The sequence below is a fragment of the Salmo salar genome, chromosome 06, assembly GCF_965601325.2.
Source record: "Salmo salar chromosome 06, fSalSal1, whole genome shotgun sequence".
NCBI classification, from domain to species: Eukaryota; Metazoa; Chordata; class Actinopteri; order Salmoniformes; family Salmonidae; genus Salmo; species Salmo salar.
In genome coordinates, this window is record NC_138296.1 from 29,349,701 (window position 1) to 29,371,593 (window position 21,893).

The 21,893-nt window shown below is 41.8% G+C and overlaps 2 protein-coding genes across 2 annotated transcripts; both read left to right on the top strand.

Moving 5' to 3' along the window:
- erf3b (Eukaryotic peptide chain release factor GTP-binding subunit ERF3B) lies at window positions 1–15,195 on the top strand. The gene is made up of 14 exons (NM_001140159.1): window positions 1–439; window positions 2,440–2,487; window positions 7,022–7,270; window positions 7,655–7,688; window positions 7,836–7,913; window positions 8,028–8,208; window positions 8,439–8,593; window positions 10,274–10,414; window positions 10,650–10,743; window positions 11,055–11,135; window positions 11,402–11,575; window positions 11,705–11,794; window positions 11,941–12,109; window positions 14,352–15,195. Exons 1-14 carry the CDS (start codon window positions 247–249, stop codon window positions 14,402–14,404), a joined length of 1,740 nt encoding a protein of 579 aa, NP_001133631.1. The 5' UTR covers window positions 1–246; the 3' UTR covers window positions 14,405–15,195.
- A 3,071-nt stretch (window positions 15,196–18,266) lies between these two features.
- On the top strand, window positions 18,267–20,987 carry LOC106606777 (transmembrane protein 238). The gene has a single exon (XM_045720050.2). The coding sequence runs from the start codon at window positions 18,632–18,634 to the stop codon at window positions 19,154–19,156; it is 525 nt and encodes a 174-aa protein (XP_045576006.1). The 5' UTR covers window positions 18,267–18,631; the 3' UTR covers window positions 19,157–20,987.
- Window positions 20,988–21,893: the final 906 nt, after the last annotated feature.

Here is a 21,893-nt window from a genome sequence, read left to right on the forward strand (position 1 = left end):
AGCAGCACACGAGGACTTGCTGGGAGTGCTGAGTCGAATCTTGCTTTCTCGTATCCCTTTACCGAGAGAAACCGGCTATTTTATCGCAAGTAAATCGAACACATATTAGACAGAGAGGGGAAGTTTTATCAATTTTATCGGGTGACCTCAATAACGGGTTAATAATAGGGGCGGACACTAGCCAGTTCAGCAACTGCGTAACGCAAGTATTTATCCACAGTAGTGAACATCTAGCAAAGACCCACGATGGACCCGAGAGACGCTGCCCCTGATTCCTGGGAACAAGAGGATGATGTTGAGGTCCCGGTCGACGGGAAACTCGATAACGAATTCGCCGCCCTCAACGTGAATGCCAAACCGTTTGTCCCCAACATAAATGCCGTCGAATTTGTCCCGTCCTTCTTTCAGAAAGGCCCCTCGGAAGATCCTGATTCCGGTGGTAAGTTCGCGGTCACTCACGTTTGCGTTTTGCTAGATGGTTAGCTAGCTTGTTAGCAAGTTAACTTAGTTAGCTAGCTAACAAGCGCCACAACACACATGCGTCTACACTTCAGAGACCGCGTAAAGTAGCTAGTTAACGTTGAAGGCAAGCATTAGTTACCAAATTAACGGTATTTAGCTAGGCTAGTTAGTTAGAAACCGAACGTTAGTTTGTTAGTTAGCTAAGTTACTAACGTTAACTGTATTCGGTAGTTGGTGGATTGTTAATGGCTTGTTAGTAGCTAATATTTTCGGTAGGTTTTAGCTAACTATAGAAACCTTATGTTTCTAACCACTACTTAGTAGCTAGTTGCCGGTTAGCTAACTTAGCTTGCATTTAGCAAGCTGTCGCCGACAGTGTCTATAGTTAAATACGTTAGCTAATATTAACCATATGTGAGGTTTTGGACATTCGAGGTTTTAGTTAACTAGGTAAAGTAGCGAACGTTATCATTTTACCGAATGTTAGTTACTGGCATAACTAAGTTAACGTTAGTTAGCCTATCCTATGTCAGTCGTGTGACAATTGTGTACGTAACGTTGGTAAGACAAACGGTCCCACATTTTTTTACTGTCTACGTGGGCTATGTAGTCAGAAATGGCTAGCTAAGACATTCTTGGCCAATTGTGCTTTTTTTGGTCTACCTCCCACAATGTAAGTTAAGATTTCAAGATATGTACCCAACTAGCTACTGTAGATAGATAACTAGTAATTATTTGAACGGGTACAACCTTGCCCCTTATAAATTGCAAGACATGACAACTTTAGGAGCTGGTAACTAGTGTTGACATTATTGGTGTGACGTGGACGATCTTACTTTGCATACGGTCCATAAGTGGAAGACAAACTTGTGAACAACGTGTCCCAATTGAGCAGACCAAGAAAGCAGAAATAACTAGTCAGAGCCATTTATACATGTTACTCTTACGTTTTGATGTAATGAAAATGAGCTGTGGCATGTTTTGGTCAGTTCTGTCTTTTGCCAAATCCAATATGGAGGGGAATGTGTAAGGTGCTTGTCTTGAAACATAAATTACCATCCTTTCTAGAAAAGCTCTTAGGTTGTGGTGGTTATGCATTATCTATTAGGCAATACTAACTTGTAAGTCATGAGGGGATTCAAATCTAGCTATTTTCCCAGTCTGATATTTTTGACCTACAGCTGTCTTATCCTTTAACCTCGGCTTACCTGTTAACATGCTGGACACGCCTGTACAGGCATTCTGTTGTTGATGGACATCACCAATGTGTGTTTATACTAAAGATATTCAACCGCTCTCGAGGAAAATGTCAGCCCAGTAAAAGTATAGTAAACATCGAGCTGTTGGTGGGTTAACCTCTTCCGGTGGAGTGTTGTTGCGTATGGATGGGCTAGCCGACAATGTCACAAGTGGTTGACGCTTCAATGGGGCAGAAGTCAGATGTTGTGATTCTGGATGGCCAGATGGCTACCAACAATGACAAGAAACTGCCATGCGGGGAATCGTGACTACTGTCAGCTAGTTTCATCTTGTTCTTGAGACCATTTCTTGTGTTCATGTGTTTTAACTGATTCCATGTTAACTGAAATTTGCTAGCTGACCAAGAACTTTAACAATGTATTTGAGATCACAAGTGCTGATTTTGCACACAAAAAATTCAATGAACATTGAAGAAATATAGTTTACATGTTGTCAATAATCTAAGCCAACCCGTATGTTTTGCCCCATAGTTGCGCAGGCTTTGGTTGTTGCTAAACAACCAACCTGTCTATAGTACATATTGCGAACCAGTTAACTGGGGGAACTGGTGTTGCAGTTTGTTGGCCTCATAAGAACTGTGTTAGTTGTGACCATTGTGGTAGACTGGAAGAGCGCTGGTCGGTAGATTTCACACCAATCCCACCTTACATTTTATTTGATGAATAATGTCTGATGAAAGAAGCGTTAATGTGAATATGCTCTACCTCTTTTTTTTAGCGGACATTGAACCAGTTGTTGCCACCATGGAGGTCGCAGAAACTGCAGGTATGTATATGTGTGTGTTTTACACCTGTGGTCATTTTGCTCTGTTCAGCGTTATCCATGAATGGCTTAGCTAGCCTCACAATCTATGGGCCCAGACTCTGGCCTCCGTAAATCCTGTCAACACACTGTTCAACGTCCACCAAAGCAACGGTCACTGGCATGAATCACTAATTGATGCTCGTGGGCCTCAGTCTTCTCACTTAGTAGTCACGAAGTTCTGACATGTATCTAGTACAGCTTCTAGAACACATTTCTGGTGCACATTCATTGTTGCCGTGGAAGGGTTCTGTATGTCAGCTATTTTTGGCCGCTGTGTGTCCCTTCTAGTCTCATTATGTGTAGATGACCACCAGTTGACTAGCTAATGTCTTGTTACATTATATTTAGACAAGAACCCACCCTCTCTATTATACGTACAAATTAAGGTGTGTTGTAATGCCAGTGAATTCTTTGAGGGTGCTGTACTGTCATAATAAACAGATTGATGCTGGCTAGCTCTGTCTGCGCACATAGCTTTGGTGCAGACAAAGACCAAACTTGATGTCTGGTGTGGAAACTTGGTGCCTTATTCCATTTGGAGTAGCTGCAGTTCTTAATTTTCTGGGAAACGGAAGTTTTGGACTGAAGAGAGATTTCTGCGCATGTGCAGGATCCGCTGCGTGCTTTCCCCTCCAAGTCCTTTGAGCTACTGCTCAGTGCTTGCTCACTCCGTGACTCCGCTGCCACTTGTTCGAAGAAACGTTGTTCTTTGTCTGTTGTAACAGTAATCAAAGCGAACATAAGCACGACACAACAGGCAATTTATTTTTCATGGGGGGGTTGTTATTTAGGCAAGCTGTATGTACACAGCCTATCAACAAAGCAAGACTCAGGCAGTCAGTAGTACGGGTGTAATGGTACAAAGATTCCTACTGAGCCGTTTGGTACAGGGACCTGGGTTCATTCCGCACTGTGAACCTGAATGAATACATAAATAAAAATGCTAGGCATGCACTGCGTTGTATGCCTCAAGTAAGTCAAAATTGGGAAAAACATTTTGGGATATTCCGTTAACAACTGGAGCTTATGCGTGCGTTGTAATCAAAACTCAAATGTTATTTGGCGCATTTCAATCTGTTCTTTTGTGAGGCGCTGCCGGTAACTAGTTTTGTACGATTGTGAGTGGTGTGTTCAAAAAACCAGGACGATTCTCCGTTGTTTAAATCTCCAGTTTGGAAACCTTTTTGCTTACCAGAAGATTACAGCGGCAATGAACAGAGTATGTCGCCACTGATCAACAAAAATGCCTATACAACTGCCAACGCCTCAAACATGACACATTTAAGCCGACTTCACCCCGGTATTCCTACCACTGGAGCAAGATGGAAATGCAAAACAGTAACTGTCTCCCCTCTGCATTCAAGCAACCCTTTGCAGCTGATTCTGCCACGGAAATTACAAGAGCGATAGCTATGTTTTATAGCTGCAAATATTTGCGCCCATTCTCGGTTGTTGAGAAGAATAGGGGGTTTCATCACCTCGTGAAAGTGCTCAAGCCACGTTATGAACTTTGCCCTCTCGCACCCGTTTCAGCAAACGGGTGTTAGTCCCCGCTCTATGTAAGCAAGCTAAAGAGGAAATTGTCAATTAATTGACCAATGCACCCTGTGTTGCCCTTACGACAGATGGATGGACCACCAGGGCTACAGAGCTACTTCACTGTGACAGCCCATCACTTTACCCCGGAGTGGGAAATGAGAACTACTGTGCTACAGACACGCCTCACTCGAGTCACACGTGCGCATATTTTTCTTTGTAAGAAAACATAGCATAGGCCTACACAATGTTTGAGTCATGTTTACATATTGATTTCACACAGATATTGCACTTTTATTTTAGTTTTGTAGATGGGTGGTCGTGTGTTTTCATTTAAGAAAATACAAAGTGTTGGTATTCCTGATTTGTGCTCTCATCAGGTATTATGACTCATGATCATATATGGAATTTGTAACTGTTGGCATTTAATTTTCCGCTTTACCGAACCGTGACCCCAAAACTGCAATACCCACCTAACTGGGTTTGGTAAACCGTTACAACCCTTGTCAACAGCGATGTTCTTTATTTTTTTTTTTGTATTTTCTTTTTGTATTTTTTTTTTTTTAATATGCAAATGTTGGCTATTGGGAGGCAGAGTTCTTTATCAGTAACTATGTCGGCATAAATCAAAAGATTTCATCACAAAACTCTGATCGTTTTGCACCAATGCAAAGTGCAGACTACGTCTTGCTTGTGCTACAGCAATATCTGTTACAACAGACGGAGCCTTCATATATATTTTTGGAATGTTCGTTTCAATCAGCTTTTCAGAACTGAGGCAGATAGACGGGCTACATGTCAATCAAATTGGTTGAGGGTTCAGTAAAGTGTGAGTAAAGCATAGAGTTTATTTCACTTTTTGTATATTACGACTTCACTTGCTTTGGCAATGTATAACATAATAACCTATGTTTCCCATGCCAATAAAGCCCCTTGAATTGATTTGAGTAAAGAGAGACTTGAACGTGCGTGTGTGTGAAATAACATGCGCAGAACATGATTCGGCTCATTCGTTTTGAGAAGTTGGGGGTGGAAACTCTGTAATTGTAGCCTCTGCCTATTCCATTTTCCACTTTACCCCAGAGTGTGCACTCAACCTCATGGTGAAGTATAATTAAAGTTTTACCGATGAAACGTCTGCTTACCAACCATTTGATCTCTATCAGTTTCATGGGGATTTTCATTTAGATCTTGAGTTCTACAGTTTGGAAGTAGCCTACAGTTGTCTAAAATGATGAACAGTAACCAGGTTTCCATCCAATTTTTTTTATGCGAGTAAAGTACACCGGATAAAAATGTAGTGACAGGCCTGATGTGAGTAAAAAAATGTGGGGAACTTTCAAAATGTCGACAAACTACGCTACACAATGTGGGATCTTTTTGTTGGTTTAACTGAATTCTAGAGCGCGCGTGCCAATTCCAGAGTTGGCACACGCTATATTATTACGTGTTTTTTGTGTGAGAAACCCATCAGTTGAAATGTGAAGGAAACCCATTTAACTTGTACCGCAAAGGGTATTTTTATGTGCACTGTCATCACGCACAGCCTTATCTGCAACAGGTATATTTGATGGAAACGCGTCTCTGGTGGGGAAATGCGCATGTTGGTTTTTATACAGATTTGAGAATGTCAGCGTCAACCTGTGGCCAATTGGATGGTAACCGAGCCAGTGAGTGAAGTTCAGAGCAGATGGTGTTAAGAAGCTGTAGCAGAGCCTACCTGTGTGTTTAGTTTAAGTCAAAGCACTTATTGAGTTTTGGACAAGAGTAACTCGTAACATTATACTAGTTATTATATTATGTAGAAGACTATCATTATGTGATCTAGCAGACATTGATTCAGCTTTGCTCTAACTTTATTGAATGAGCGCCATTCGTCTGAGTAGAGCAGAGACTGTGGGTAAAGTAGAGAATCCGACACGTGCAGAAGCTTCGGGACCTTTCGCTGTTGGGAAGAGGGGTCCAGAATGATCCCCAGTCACTCCATTCAATTAGTCTGACTTTTCCTGTGACTGGCAAAATGACTTCAGCCTGCCTTACTGTTGAGGTCTTACATAATTTACATTAGGCTAAAAGTTGTGAATGTGCAGGATGGAAGAAAGGCTTGAAGTCCAGCCAAACAGGTCCGGGCCCAGGCTGCCTTGGAGCACTCACTGACCTCTAACCCATATTCTACTGCAAGTGTTTCCTGGTCCTGGGGACCCAGAGGGGTAGACATTTTAGTTTTTTCCCCTAGCATTACACACCTGATTCCACTAATTTAACCTTTGATTAAGTGGAATCTGGTGTGTAGTAAGTACTAAGTTAACCAAATGTGCACCCATTTGGATTAAACACTACGGATTTCACTGTCTCGTAGTTGGAATGATGAGCCATGCTCTTCAAGTGTCAGCATGGTCTGTCATCACTACTACGGTCTTTAAAGCAAGTAGGGTGCTGAATGGTTACACTATTTCAGGCGTTAAATGGCTTTTTCTAGAAATCAAAGAAGGAAAAATTGTATCAATGTTATTGGAATGAACTCTGACCTTAAACTCTAATGTTCTGTAGATTTGGCATTCTGTAGTTTTAGCTGTAAAATCTTGTCAAAACTGATGCCAGAAGTTTAGCTGTAGTAACCATTAACAAGCTTACTCGTAGAACAATCCCCTCATGGCTAATTAATTGGCTCTAACTGTACTATATGAGTACTCTGCATCAGTGCCAGCCTGTAGTGTACCCCTAGTTAGGTTTTCCCCTTTGAATATGAAATCTTATGTCAAACTAATTACATTACATTTACATTTATTTTATCTATCTAAACTAAAACATTTGTAGAGAAACTTAATTTACTAAATTCTTAGCTACGGTGGTAGGCTTTTTCACATCAGACCTGAGACCAAAGGAATCTATTTTCAAACTCAAATCATGATTACTTATTCCACACCACTAATGCTCTGTTCGGTTTGTCCCTGGTCAGCCCCGGTGGAGAACGGCGACTCTGAAATGACCACAGAGGAGACGTGGGACCTGAAAGGGGTGGAGCCCAATGAGGAAGAACCAGGAGGAGGGCCTGGTGGCGACGGGGGACCAATAGTTGTTGAGGAGATTCTGGAGGAGGAAGTCCTGGAGGAGGAGGAAGATGTGCCAATCATGCCTAAAGTGGTAGCCCTCCCACCAGACGCGCCCAAGAAGGAACATGTGAATGTGGTGTTCATCGGTCATGTTGGTGAGTGGGGGCACATCTGCTTATTTCTTCCTCTTTTTCATGGCTATTGCAGTGGTTTCACATACTATCACTTAGGTGTGTGGGTCATCTCTGCGTTGCTCTGTTATTTCTTGGTTTCATTTGATCCAATAAAACATGTTTATTGGCAGCCCTATATAACATCCAGAGTGTATAGTTGTCACTGCCACACCTGGATTGCTGATTGGGGTTTCTGTCAAAGAAACAAATCTAGGGGAAACGATGCTATTGCCTTAATAGGAAACAGTGAAAAAACTAGGCAATGTTTTGTATTTTTTCATTTAATCAGCCCTGTTACAAGGCTAGACAGCACAGGCCATTTTTATCTGCTCTCACCACTCCCTGTTGTCCCTCATCTCTCCCTAGATGCTGGCAAGTCTACCATCGGAGGACAAATCATGTGAGTATCTCTCTTTCTGTTGTGGTTATGAATCATTCAGTCCAATGGGGCTTTTAACACCTGTTGCATTTCTCACCACCCCTCCACTCTTTGCGCCTTCCCCCTCTCTTCATCAATCCATCTGGTTATCCCCTTCCTCACTGGTAGGTATTTAACGGGCATGGTGGAGAAGAGAACTCTGGAGAAGTATGAAAGAGAAGCCAAGGAGAAGAACAGGGAAACCTGGTGAGTTACACTCTGCTTTTTACCAGGGTCTACTGCAAAAAGTATATGAAATGGCATGACTAAAGCCTGTCAGTATAACAAGGGTTTAACCCCCTCCCCTCCTCTGTTTGCCAGGTACCTCTCCTGGGCTCTGGACACTAACCAGGAGGAGCGAGACAAGGGGAAGACTGTGGAGGTGGGCAGAGCGTACTTTGAAACTGAGAAAAAGCACTTTACCATCCTGGACGCGCCAGGCCACAAAAGCTTTGTGCCCAATATGATCGGAGGAGCGTCGCAAGCTGACCTGGCTGTGCTGGTGAGTCCATAGTGTCATGCTGTTGTGGCTGCAAATACCAAAAATATCCAGTTGAGAGACAAAGATCTCTTGAAATGGTAAATATAAAGATTATAAAAATAACGATTTGAAATTAAGAAGGAACCATGATAAATATTTGTTTACTTGGTCGTAAAATACATTGTTTTGAAATCTACACAGCAATGTCACGGTTCTTTGAATGATTTTCGATGTGTATTTCTCCTGCCTAGGTGATCTCAGCCAGGAAGGGAGAGTTTGAGACGGGCTTTGAGAAGGGTGGACAGACACGGGAGCATGCCATGTTGGCCAAAACGGCGGGGGTGAAGCATCTGATCATCCTCGTCAACAAAATGGACGACCCCACAGTGAACTGGAGCCTAGAGAGGTGCGCAGTTACCACTTAGAGCACAGAAATCACATCAGGCTACAGGAAACTGGTAGTCATGAGTGCTTGTTTCAGTTTACATGAACATGAAAACACCCATTACAGACAAGATGCTATAGTGATGGTCAAAGCCTAGGGTGGAATCCTTTGTTGATGTAGGGTCTTTGTAGAACTTTAACCACTTACATCAAGATGTGCCGCTAGCGGAACGCCTCGCAAATATCCAATGATAGAGCGTGACGCGAATTACAAACACCTCAGAAATCCAAAAACTTCAATTTTTCAAACATATGACTATTTTACACCATTTTAAAGACAAGACTCTCCTTTATCTAACCACATTGTCCGATTTCAAAAAGGCTTTACAACGAAAGCAAAACATTAGATTATGTTAGGAGAGTACCCAGCCAGAAATAATCACACACCCATTTTTCAAGCTAGCATATGTCACAAAAACCAAATCCACAGCTAAATGCAGCACTAACCTTTGATCTTCATCAGATGACACTCCTAGGACATTATGTTATACAATACATGCATGTTTTGTTCAATCAAGTTCATATTTATATCAAAAACCAGCTTTTTACATTAGCATGTGACGTTCAGAACTAGCATACCCACCGAAAACTTCTGGTGAATTTACTAAATTACTCACGATAAACGTTCACAAAAATTATTTTTTTAAATAGCTTTTCGGTGAAAGCACATTTTGCAATATTCTGAGTAGATAGCCCGGCCATCATGGCTAGCTATTTTGACACCCACCAAGTTTGGCACTCACCAAACTCAGATTTACTATAAGAAAAATTGGAAATCCATTTGCTGTTCTTCATCAGAATGCACTCCCAGGACTTCTATTTCAACACCCAATGTTGTTTTTGTTCCAAATAATCCATAGTTGTATCCAAATAGCTGCGTTTTGTTCTTGCGTTCAAGACACTATCCGAAGGGTGACGCGCCGGCGCGTATCGTGACAAAAAAATTCAAAATATTCCATTACCTTACTTCGAAGCATGTCAAACGCTGTTTAAAATCTATTTTTATGCGATTTTTCTCGTAAAATAGCGATAATATTCCGACCGGGAGACCTTGTTTTCGTTCAAACACTAAAAATAGAAAATGGAGTCTTCACATGCACGCGCCCACCCGTGTCATTGTTCTCAGAACGACCACTTTCCAAAAGCCCTACTGTTTTTCGCCCAGGGACTGCAGAGTCATCATTCCCCATTCTGGCGCCTTCTGAGAGCCTATGGGAGCCTTAAAAAATGTCACGTTACAGCAGAGATCCTCTATTTTCGATAAAGAGGCTATAGAAGGACAAGAAATGGTCAGACAGGGCACTTCCTGTATGGAATCTTCTCAGGTTTTGGCCTGCCATATGAGTTCTGTTATACTCACAGACACCATTCAAACAGTTTTAGAAACTTTAGGGTGTTTTCTATCCAAATCAAATAATTATATGCATATTCTAGTTTCTGGGCAGGAGTAATAACCAGATTAAATCGGCTACGTTTTTTTATCCGGCCGTAAAAATACTGCCCCCTATCCTAAACAGGTTAACGGAAATCATGCATACATTGAAATCATTACAAGATTTGCTCGAGAGTTTAACATTTATTCTCATGCATCAGAAATCCAGCTCAACCAACAATTAATTTTTTGTTTAACCTGAAACCTCAGGTACGAAGAATGCAAGGAAAAACTAGTGCCATTTTTGAAGAAGGTTGGCTTCAACCCCAAGAAAGACATTCACTTCATGCCCTGCTCCGGCCTCACAGGAGCCAACCTCAAGGAGCCTGTTGAGTCGTGCACTTGGTATACGTGAGTATCACCAGCTTTTACACTGCTGTTCCTGGGCTGTGTTCACTAGGTACGAAACGGAGGAAAACAGTCAAATGGAGAGGTACTATCTGTTCTTGCCCAGTAAGAAACACTCCTTCCTTCTCTGTTAACGAAGCCACACCAAAGGTACTATAACGTTCCAGTGTGAATGGATTGAATATTCTCCTGACGCTACTGTCCTGACCTGTTTATTTCCTCTCTGTCTGTCTTCCAGGGGGTTACCATTCATTCCACATCTGGACAGTTTGCCAAACTTAAACAGAGCGAGCGACGGACCAGTCAGATTACCCATTGTAGACAAATACAAGGTGAAGACGACCACATTATGGAACCTTAATATTTTTATTCTATTGCCATAAATATGGCAACCAACTCATTATATTTAAGTGTTTATTTAGATATGGTTGTCCTTTACATGACAGTATTTTGATGGTCAACAACTGTAGTGGGCCATGTCATTCGTACTGCCCACATCATCAGCAGCTACTGTACATTTAACATCCTATTTCCTGGTAATAAAAAGCCTATTAAACCACACTAGTTTTTAAGCCTCTCACACTACTGTAGAATACCTTTTTTTGACTTGGGTTACTTTCTACTGTTGTTCCCCACCCTATAGGACATGGGTACTGTCATCCTGGGGAAACTGGAGTCAGGGTCCATCAGTAAAGCACAGCAGCTTGTCATGATGCCAAACAGGGTAAGACATTCTCCAGCAGCCTGCCATGGAACATCCAACGCCCATCAGAGCATTAGAGCTATAGCTAATCCTAGCTAATGGGGTGGCAAGTATCTTAAGCCAGAGTTTAGTCATAGGTTTTTTTTTCTCATATTTTCCATTTGTCTGTGCCACACGGTATCGCCCTCTGTTTTTTTTACCATAAAGGTGTTCGCTCCATCTCTTATGAACGTGTGTTAATGGCTGCGTATCCCTTCCATCCTTCCTCCTTCCATCCCTCCTTGTAGCACACAGTGGAGGTGTTGAGCCTGCTGAGTGATGACGTGGAGACAGATGATGCTTCTCCTGGAGAGAACCTGAAGCTGAGACTGAAGGGCATCGAGGAGGAGGAGATCCTGCCAGGCTTCATCCTCTGTAACGCTGAGAACCTCTGCCACTCTGGACGCACCTTTGACGCCCAGGTACGCCAGTCACCACACGATACTAAGGTGGTTGGAGTTGGCCCGTAGTCCTGTCTGAATGTCGCCCTAATGGCAAACATTTTGGATTTATTGGTGTTTGTTTTTACTCAGTGTTGTGTGTTCTCACAGATTGTCATCATTGAACACAAGTCCATTATCTGCCCTGGTTACAATGCTGTCCTCCACATCCACACCTGCATCGAAGAAGTGCAAATTACGGTAAAGATACTGTCATAATGCCATAACCTACAGAAGGAACCATCTTAATTTTGAATCTGCAATGTATTCCCTTTAACTGCACCTGACAAATAGTGTTTTAAAGACATGCCACTATAGTTATTGTGATGGTTCCGCTCCACATCTAGGCCTTAATCTGTCTGGTAGACAAGAAGTCGGGAGAGAAAAGTAAGACGCGACCGCGCTTTGTGAAACAGGACCAGGTGTGCATTGCCCGTCTGCGCACTGCCGGAACCATCTGCCTTGAAACCTTCAAAGACTTCCCCCAGATGGGACGGTTCACCCTACGGGATGAAGGTACGGGCCTCTGCCATCACTGGGACTGTTAGTAGGCGGCAGGTAGCCTAGCGTTGAGCCACTAAAGGAAAGGTTTCTCGGTCGAATACCCAAGCTGACTACTTGAAAAATGTCGATTTGCCCTTGAGCAAGGCACTTAACCCTGATTACTTATGTAAGTTGCTCAGGATAAGAGCATCTGTTGACTGATGAAAGTGTATATGTAAAATTTTAGTAGTCCCTAAATGGCCATGCTGGAAGGGACAATGGTTTAAATGTAGTCCAAACTGAAACCAAGGTTAAGGTAGGGCTGGGTGATATACCGTATTTTATGATATACCGGTATTGATGCAGGGACCGACTGGTTTGGGTTTTTACTTTACCTTCTATACCGGTATTTGAATGTTTGGTTTGTTAAATGTGATACGCGATGTGTAATGTCCATTTTTATAGGTTACTTCGTTACTTGAGTCAGCTCTCCGCTCTTTCTCTCCGTGCCACTTTCCACACAGACCTAGCCACGCCCCCTGTCACTCAAGGAGCGCATTTGATGTTCCTTAACCACTAGACACTTGTGTTGAGTCTGCATGGTCAATGCAACAATGTTGATGACAGCAATGCTGTTTTCACTTTGCTTCTTAATATAAATCCACTAGCGTTCTATAATGACACTTAGTGTGTTTCTTACATCAGCAAACAGCTAGTTTGTCTTTTCTTAGCAAGTTGCCCTAAATCTTGAGACACTAATTGTTAGCCACTAATGCTAATAGATAGCTAGCTAATAAATGTACTGAGTAAGAGTAAACGTAGCTAGCTAATACAGCCTGATAATACCAGTGATGGTGTAGACCTAAATCAGCATGTTTGTGCAACAGTATCTTCTAAATCAAAGAGGAATATGCAAAGCAAGAATATGTTAGCTACATGAAGTAGTTAAGAGAACATGCAATGTAGCCAAAGCTTATCGGGTTCCCTAGGAAGCACGTATCAACACTTTAGTTCCTTCCCTGTCACAATAACTCCTCCCTGGCATTTTAATTCGTTGTCATCTCAAACACTGTATTCAAAGTGCCCACTATTATATTCTAACTATAGAATTAGAATAGTCATTATATTTCCATGATTCAAACAGTTTTACTCTAATTCGCAGGTCAAGTTGCATTTGCAACATTTGGTTAAAAATAAGTTCTTGATTATTTTCCCATATCGTGCAGCCCTACATGGCAGTATGGAAATTCTCAATTGAGCAGTGGTGTAAAAATACTTTCAAGTTCACCTTGTTTTTTTTTGTATCTGTAAATTTTACTTCACTACATTCCTAAAGAAAATAATGTACTTTTTTACTCCATACATTTTCCCTGACACCTAAAAGTACTCGTTACATTTTGAATGCTTGGCAGGACAGGACAATGGTCCAAGTCACGCACTTGTCAACAGAACATCCCATGTCATCTACTGCCTCTGATCTGGAGAACTCACTAAACACAAATGCTTTGTTTGTAAATTATTGTTGAGTGTTAGTGTGCCTCTGGCTATCCGTAAGCAAGAAAATGGTGCCGTCTGGTTTTCTTAATATAAGGAATTGTTAATTATTTTTGCTCTTGATACTTAAGTACATTTTAATCAATTACATTTGTTTTTTATACTTAAGTATATTTAAAATCAAATACTTTTACTCAAGTAGTATTTTACTGGGTGATTTTTACTTGAGTAATTTTCTATTAACGCATCTTTTACTTTTACTCAAGTATGACAATTGGGTACTTTTTTCCACCACTGTAATTGAGTGCAGGAGATGCAGTAATGATAAGTGCTGACATTTGTTTTGGTTGAATTGAACACTATAAAACAATCAGAATGGGGGAAAGACTCATTGAAATCACTTAATGTATGTGTTGCCACCCTAGGATCACTCACTACTCATAAAGTAAATGTAGAACTTTTATTCAAAAACGAAAAAGTCTTACTGTCAATTTTTTTTCAAATACCGTGATAGAATATTTTGGTCATATTGCCCAGCCCTAGATTAGTCTGTTAGTGTTTGAGTTGCATTCGTGGTGAAAAAGTACTGTTGGTTGGGGAGTGGGGTAGAGCGGATGGGTCATTCATTGGGACCCTAAACAGGGAGGGAGTCTGTAGGAGGGGGTCGGAGAGTGGAGGGGCTCCACTTATGACGTTTTGATTTTAATTTAAAACTAGCCCATTTGGACACGAGTAGACCGGGGCTTTGCTGTTAACCTACGTCTCTGTGTCCTCTCCCCAGGTAAGACCATTGCCATTGGTAAGGTGTTGAAGCTTGTTGCTGAGAGGGACTGAAGCGGTTGCATGGGAGTCCCCGGTCACAGTCCGGCACCATGGTGGGGTGGGGGTGGGGGTGAAGAGTGGGGTCAGGGGTCATCGATGGGAACACAGGCGGCGGTGACGGAAACTCTGCTCGCGGCCCTCCTCTCTTCTCTCCCCCCTTTGACCTGTTGATGATCAGCTTAAAAAACTTATCTGAAAAAGAAACCTGTTTTTAAGCAAATGAAAAACGAGATCAAGTACACACGAGTCAGCTTTCTCATATTGAGAGCTCAGCTATGCCATTTTTGGGTTAGGCCCCGCCCCCCAAACCCATTCCCTCACACCCCTACTCTGGTCTACTCATGACCATAACACAATTGTTTTCTCTTCCAGTTTTTTATTATTTTTTCTTCCATTATTGAAAATGTAAAATGGCAGCAGTTATATCTGTAACCAGACGAGGACCAGGATTTGCTTGTAATACAGAAAAATATATTATTTACAAAAAAAAGATGTTTGAGAATTTAACAAGTTGAAACCAAAATGTTATTATCTTGGTTGTACAAACGGTTGCAAATATCCACTAACTTCCCAAAATTCAGAATCGGGGGAATAGGCAGGAAATCTGGAATCCTTCGGCCAGGATTTCTGGAAAACCTGGGAATTTTGTGAAAATTAACAGATTTTTGCAACCCTAGTTGTACATGTCTCCCATTGCTTTTACCCACTTTTGGTTTCTCTTATATGGCGTTCTGGCAGTGTGCTTGAGCGCCTTCACATGTTGTTAAAGCAAACTACTATGACAATAAAATATAAAAATTGGAGATGTGCTAGTTCTTTATTTGGGCTGTTTCACAGAAGTGTTTAACGCTAGAGGAAAAATATAATTAAGTTGACATGAAATTTGTCATTTAATCTTTATCATGCATACCAATTTTTTTTATTTACCCTGTGAGAAAGATGGAATTTAGTAGAGCTGTTTCATGGCACAAGTGTGTTCGGGCAGTCCTTTTCAAAGCCTTAAATACTTCATTTCAACCCATACAGAATGTGCCCTACAGCTGGATATTTGCCTGTGTGTAATGATGACCACTTGTGTACCTTTTGTACTCCTCTAAATTACATGACCAGCAGGTGGCGCCTCTCTTTTCTCCCTTTTAAGTTTTACCGGAATGGATATTGTTTTAATCACAGATCAATTTAATAAATCAAACATGACTTGTATTTACGCTAACCTAATTATCCATACACAACTGACATCTGGACCCAATTAGAATGTGTCTATAATACTCTCCCATACCATAAATTGCCCATTCTCCATAAGCATCATGCCCTTTTCAAACTTAAATTCGATCAATTTGTAGCATTCAAATGTACAGTATTCAATTGATTTTATTTGTAGAATTTGGCCATCAGGCCCCATCAGAAACAGTCCTGATGGCATGGCCCTGCCATAGCCCTTCCAGCTGACATCTTAGAAAGAATAATTTGCTGTTCCATTTTCCCATAATACATAGCCTAAAATACCATGTGGGAAGAATATACTGTATGTCAACAGGGCACAAACTGGAGCAAAGCAGAGATTGTCATGACATGGTGGAGGGACACAGAGCGGGATAGGGAACTACAGGGTGGGGTCACTGTTCTGTGGGTGTGGCTTTGGCCATAGTGGTTTTGACAGTAGTCATCAGAGGAGCAGCCAGCCAGCCTCTGACCAACACTGGGCAAAGAGCGAGAGGCAACACAGGCGAAACGCCTAATGGTAAGTGAGGACATCGTTTTTTTGTTGTTGTTTTGAATTAAATTGAAAACTACAGGATTTGATTTAATGTAGAAATGGGATGGAATTTCTTTTTCCATATTTTATTGCAATTTTCAAATATGATCTAAAATAGTGAGTTCTGCAATGACAGATTGGTTGATAAAATAGTAAACCGTACATCTCTGAATGTATGTCTGTGAAGTATCAGTGATTTGATAAAGTCCTATACTTTTAAGTGGTGTCTGTTCTGATCTGGTATCCCTTCCTAAGCACAACCCAAGGATGCAATCCACAGTGGTCACCGTTGTTGACGTGGATCGTAAAACCAGCTGCACCAGCACCAACCATGACACCCAGGACACTGAAGTAACGACCCCACTGAACCATGTCCCTGACGGGGTCACCCTGGGCACTAACTTCCCCTGCTGGTACTACACCAGGCCCATCCTGGCCATCCTTATCGGCGGAGTGCTGTTCGGCTTGGGCACGGCCCTCTCCCTGCTCTACTTTACCCAGGTGGGGAACGTGCCCTACCTGCTGGGTCCTATGTTCCTTTCTGTGGGGCTCATGTTCCTGGTCACGGGGCTGGTGTGGGTGCCCATGGTGAAAGACTAGAGCACAAGGCTCTGACCAAGGTCAATGGCAAGGCGCTTCAGGTGCACGAACAGCACTGAAGAGCCATGGACTCTTCAAGCTAAAACTATGTTGTTCTGTTTTGTACTGTAGAGTAGGTCAACTGTGTTAGTGGGGTTTTCTCCCAACATAATTCTGAAAAGCACACTTTCTAAAAGATGTATAAATGTGTGAGGAGGCAGGTGTAACATATCATAGATGTATTTTTATTTAACCTTTATTTATGCAGGTTAGTCTTATTCATATAGATTCCATTTTGCAAGAGAGACCTCTGTGAAATGCACTGTTTATCTTCTGTATGTAGCTGTCCTCTATCTAGGCCCTAATACAAATATGGGATTGAATGACCTCGTCCTGTAAAAGTGCACATCATGTGATTGCTCTGTTGGAGGGTTTTAACATGATCGAAACATGGCCCTGCTGCTGCGGCCCAGGCTACCCCATGTTTCTGTCTGATTGTGATCTGTAATAGTTGTTTTTCCTCCATAAACCGCTGTTGTAGTGGATTGCTAAATCCTTTAGAAACAGGATTACAGAGTCCGAAAATTCTACCGGACATTATTATAGCTGATTGTTGAAGTCATTATGGACACTGAGTGGTAGTGGGTGCACCCTCGCTCTGTCCCTCAATACTGCTGCTGGATTAAATAATATAACCTTTTATGTTTCTGGGTCAAAAAGGATGTGTCCATCTGGTCAAAAGCAAAACATTTTTTAAAGGAGGTGGGGCCAGTGGGATTTGAATTCGGTCTAAGTTAGCCAAAATGTTTACATTTTTACCTAAACTTGAGATGTTAGTTTTACTTTGCATTGTGCATTTGTTCATTCAATCATTCATGTAGGCTACTCTGATTCCATTAATATCCAACATTGTGAGAGCAGCAAGTCTTCAGATACCCTTTATCTTCTTTCTAAATGTGTAATTTTATTTATGAACATAATGCAGCAATTGTGTAATGAATAATAAATTAGATTTGATAGACTAGTCTCATTTTCAATGTACAGTAATAAATTGTATGGGGGCACATGTTTTTCTGTACAAAAGACCACAAGGTGGCAATAGACCTACATGCCATTACTTAGCAGTCAGGTGAGAGGTTGGGTGTATCACATTATACTGAGGCTGCAGACAGGCAGTCCAAATCAGATATTTTTTTCCACTAATTGGCCAATCAGATCAGCTCTGGAAAAGATCTGTGAAAAGATCTGATGGTATTGGACAAACAGTAATTAGTGGAAAAAAGATCAGAATATGGCTGCCTGTGTAAACACAGCCTTAGAGGCTTTTGTCTGTCATTACTGTTTTAATTTATAGAAAAAATCTGGATGTGAATAGATTTCTGCCATTCTTCTTGTGGAAATGAGGGTGAGAAACACGGAATGAGTCAAATGTTGTCCAGAATGTCATTCCACAGGTGAAAGGAATATCATGATGCTTGTGAACAGACATTAGTGTGCCATGTTTGGCGTCTCTCTGCATATTGGACTGATGACCGATATCTAGAAAATCAGAACTATCATGGCTCCTTTCTACAATGCATGTCACACATGTCCTACCTCCTTTACAGTATTAATATGGCTGGTGTCGTGCCAGTATCCCGTCTACCCAGCACCCCCCCGACCTCACCTGTCTAAGGCTACCACGCCCCACCTCTGTGCTGTGCCCTGTGCTGTGACACAGGAAAACCTGAATAGGGCGAGCTTCCTCACCTGTCTCACCTTACCTGTTCAAACAAACGGCTCCGTTTGAAACTCTACCCCAACCGAATTCCACCAGGAAACCAACTGCAAATGATAGTTAGAAAATAAAAAGTGGTCTAAACAAAGTATTTGTTAGGCCTCTATCTCCAAGCCAATTTAGAGGCATGGAGCCGACGTACCGCGGTCTAGGGCGCTGTTCCTGCGCCTTTTGGTTGGCAGTGTCCTTCGACATATTCGGGCTGCTCGTTCTTTTGATCGGTGTTTTTGCGGACATGTTCTTCTATGACTTTTTAATCTACGCCGGGGCCATTATCATCTTCCTCAGCCTCGTCTGGTGGGTGTTCTGGTACACGGGCAACATCGAGGTCCCCCCGGAGGAGCTGGAAGATGACGTCGGGCTCTTGAAGAAGGAGCGGGGCATCGCAGGTGCGGTGAGGCGGTTATCCAGCCGTCTCTCCAACAGTGTCAGGAACTCTCTGCGGAGGAATGGAGGCCCCCCCCGCGGGGTCGCGAGAAGGGCAGGGACCGGGCTGTCTACGACGCACATGAGGGATGCCCAACAGCAACCGAAGCCCCCGCCTGTCGTATTGGCGATGGGGCCGCTTGATGAGGACATGCACACGGTGTCTGCATCCGTGGACACTGACATACCTGTCCCTCACACAGCTACAGAGACCTCGGCCATATGATGCGCACAAGGTTAGCCTATTATTTCCAATCGGTCATTAAGCCATTTAGGCTATAGCCTAGGGATACATTTTGTTATTGGACAGGCCTAATTTTCATTAAACATGTGCATAGATTATAGGTTTTATAGGCCAACTTCATTCTAGGCTATTGTTTTTGCTTGATAATAGCCCACAACTTTGATCCACAATTCAGTAGGCTATAATGTTCCTTATAATAAAATGACAATGTGTTTCAGTGAATGAGGAAAGAAACTGTGTGATCTAATGGAAACAGACTTCCTTTATCTTTCTGTTAACCATTAACGCCATTGAATGGCAGTGCACGCCTAAAGACAAGCCCTGTTCAAACAATACAACTGTTTCTGAGAGGGCGAAATAGATCTGCTGCTACATGAAACAAAGAAACGTAGGTTGACCAGGAATTGTCTATCTTAGGAGTTAGGACACATTTTTGACATCGATCTAAACTGATGTAAGCTACTGTATGACTGTATGTTGCAACTATGACATCATGAGGTGACCATATATTTTGTCCAACAGTAGTTAGAGGCTTGGCAGCACTGAACCCCATAAGGCTATTTCACGTGTCCATCTCACAATGTTTACAAGTGCATTTCGTTTTTAATATTGTCCTATGGGCTTTTTTCTTAACATTTCATTTTTAAAATCAAATTGTGCTCCTCAGTGAGGACTTTTTGTTTGTTTTATGTTAATTTTGTGAATAATTTGTGAATACTTTGTGGATAATCGATGCAATACTTTGATAATACAGAGATTTTTTTCTAGCAAATATGTCAGACTTAAGTGCTACTGAGAAGGTGTTTGTTGTGAACTTGACCTCGCACCTGTATTCTACATCCCCGTCCACAGTGGTGATAAGCAATATAGCACATTAACAACCTTTGTACCCTATGGATTTCCCTACCTTTATTTATACAGACATTACTTTTGTATGTCCATATGGCTGCCTCATCATGCTTTATGATTCCCAAGGTGAAAACAAAACATTTTACCTGTTTTGTATTTCCAACTGACAATTCTCAGATTTTTGCCAAACACAATACCTACACATTGACTAGAGTAACATGAGTGTTACTGTGTGGAATGACAACACTGATTATCTACGATAGGCTAGCTTAAACCTTGACGCCTTGTTACTCCACACAAAGTATGGGAGCGGTGTACTGTATTATGTTTTTTTTTGCTTCAGTCAGGGTCCTTCTATCACATTGACAGTGATTATATGAGGAACTGCAAAAAAAAAATGTAATGGCTGAGGGGTACTACAGATGTAGGATCTTAATTTGATCACCCGGTTGCAGGAGAACTTTCCTGGTTTAAAAAGGCTTCTGAAGTTTGTAATTTCCACTTTGAAATGTCAAACTTGTCCATTAATTATAATCCACATAACAATTCACATTTCTTGTTGCTGCAGGATTATTTTCCTGCTGTAGCAAACTGGCTCAAATTAAGATCCTACATCTGTAGGCTTCCCTGCCAAATTTCAGGTGGCTGAAATTTTGGACATTTTACATATACTATACATACATTCTATCATGTATGAAGAAATAATCACACAGATCTCAAATCATTAGTCACCAAACAAATTATCAATCACAAACAAACGCTTTGTCAGTCAGCAACAGTGGCGACCTGTCATTCAGGGCAGGTGGTGCTTTTGAGCCCCATATATTTAGCCAAAACAAAAGCAGTTTTTTTGGAGGGGGGTTGCCTATTTTGGTATTAATACGTGTCACATATCAGTTTGCAAACATTGTAAAAAAAAATAACATAATAATCATTGAGTTAATAAAGCTGCATACAAACATGGTCTATTTTTTTGCTCTCTTGATTAAGGCAGCTCCAAAATGCAGGTTTTTCAGCCTAGCTCAGTGGTTTCTGTGGTGGTGGGGCAGCCAGCGGAAAATACGGAGCGTAGGGGTTGGCAGTGTTCTCTAGTTTCGCCTTAATTTGCTCAGTGTTCTGTCACTCATGGGGACACTACGTCACCGCCAACTCTAAGCCCCTTGGGCGCTGCCATAGAGTTACATTAGAAGTGCCCATCCAAGAAGGCTCAAGGTCATTGGGGCGGCAGGGTAGCCTAGTGGTTAGAGCGTTGGACTACCGAAAGATTGCAGGTTCAAATCCCCGAGCTGACAGGGTACAAATCTGTCGTTCTGCCCCTGAACAGGCAGTTAACCCACTGTTCCTAGATAAAATGTCAAATCACGTTATATCTACAGTAGCTTTGAATGGACTGATCATGTCAACATCATACTTTCAAAATCTTAGCTAGCAGTCATCATCATGAATCAAGTCGACAATCTACAGGGAAATCATTTTTAATCCTTGTCATATGAAGATAAATAATAGATAAAAATGTATCAGTACTCATCGGCCATTGGACATAAACACTACACATCAAGTTGGAAATTGCAAATTCAACAATGGTTTGGAAGGAATCAGTGGCTAACTGCAAGCATTGGGAAGCAATCACTAGCCTGCTATTCAGTGGAGTGGCTGTGTGGTCCCAAGTCTGGGTTTAAGGTTCTATTTTCCAAGCTTAAAATGATAAACATTCAGCATTGGCCATGCTGTCAATCCAGCATGATTTCTGCTGCACTCAAAACAACTGTTAACTCGGAACTGAGAAATCTGACTTCAGTGAGTTAAAGACAACTGGAAACTCGGGGGGGAAAAAACAACCCCGACTGGGAAAATACGTTTTGAGCGGTCA

Bases quoted from the DNA above. Each gene is read 5' to 3' on its own strand.
- LOC106606777 (XM_045720050.2), top strand. From the start codon at position 18,632: ATGGAGCCGACGTACCGCGGTCTAGGGCGCTGTTCCTGCGCCTTTTGG.
- erf3b (NM_001140159.1), top strand. From the start codon at position 247: ATGGACCCGAGAGACGCTGCCCCTGATTCCTGGGAACAAGAGGATGAT. The intron at 7,914-8,027 runs GTGAGTTACACT...TCTGTTTGCCAG, and splicing joins GAGAAGAACAGGGAAACCTG to GTACCTCTCCTGGGCTCTGG. The intron at 8,209-8,438 runs GTGAGTCCATAG...TCTCCTGCCTAG, and splicing joins AAGCTGACCTGGCTGTGCTG to GTGATCTCAGCCAGGAAGGG.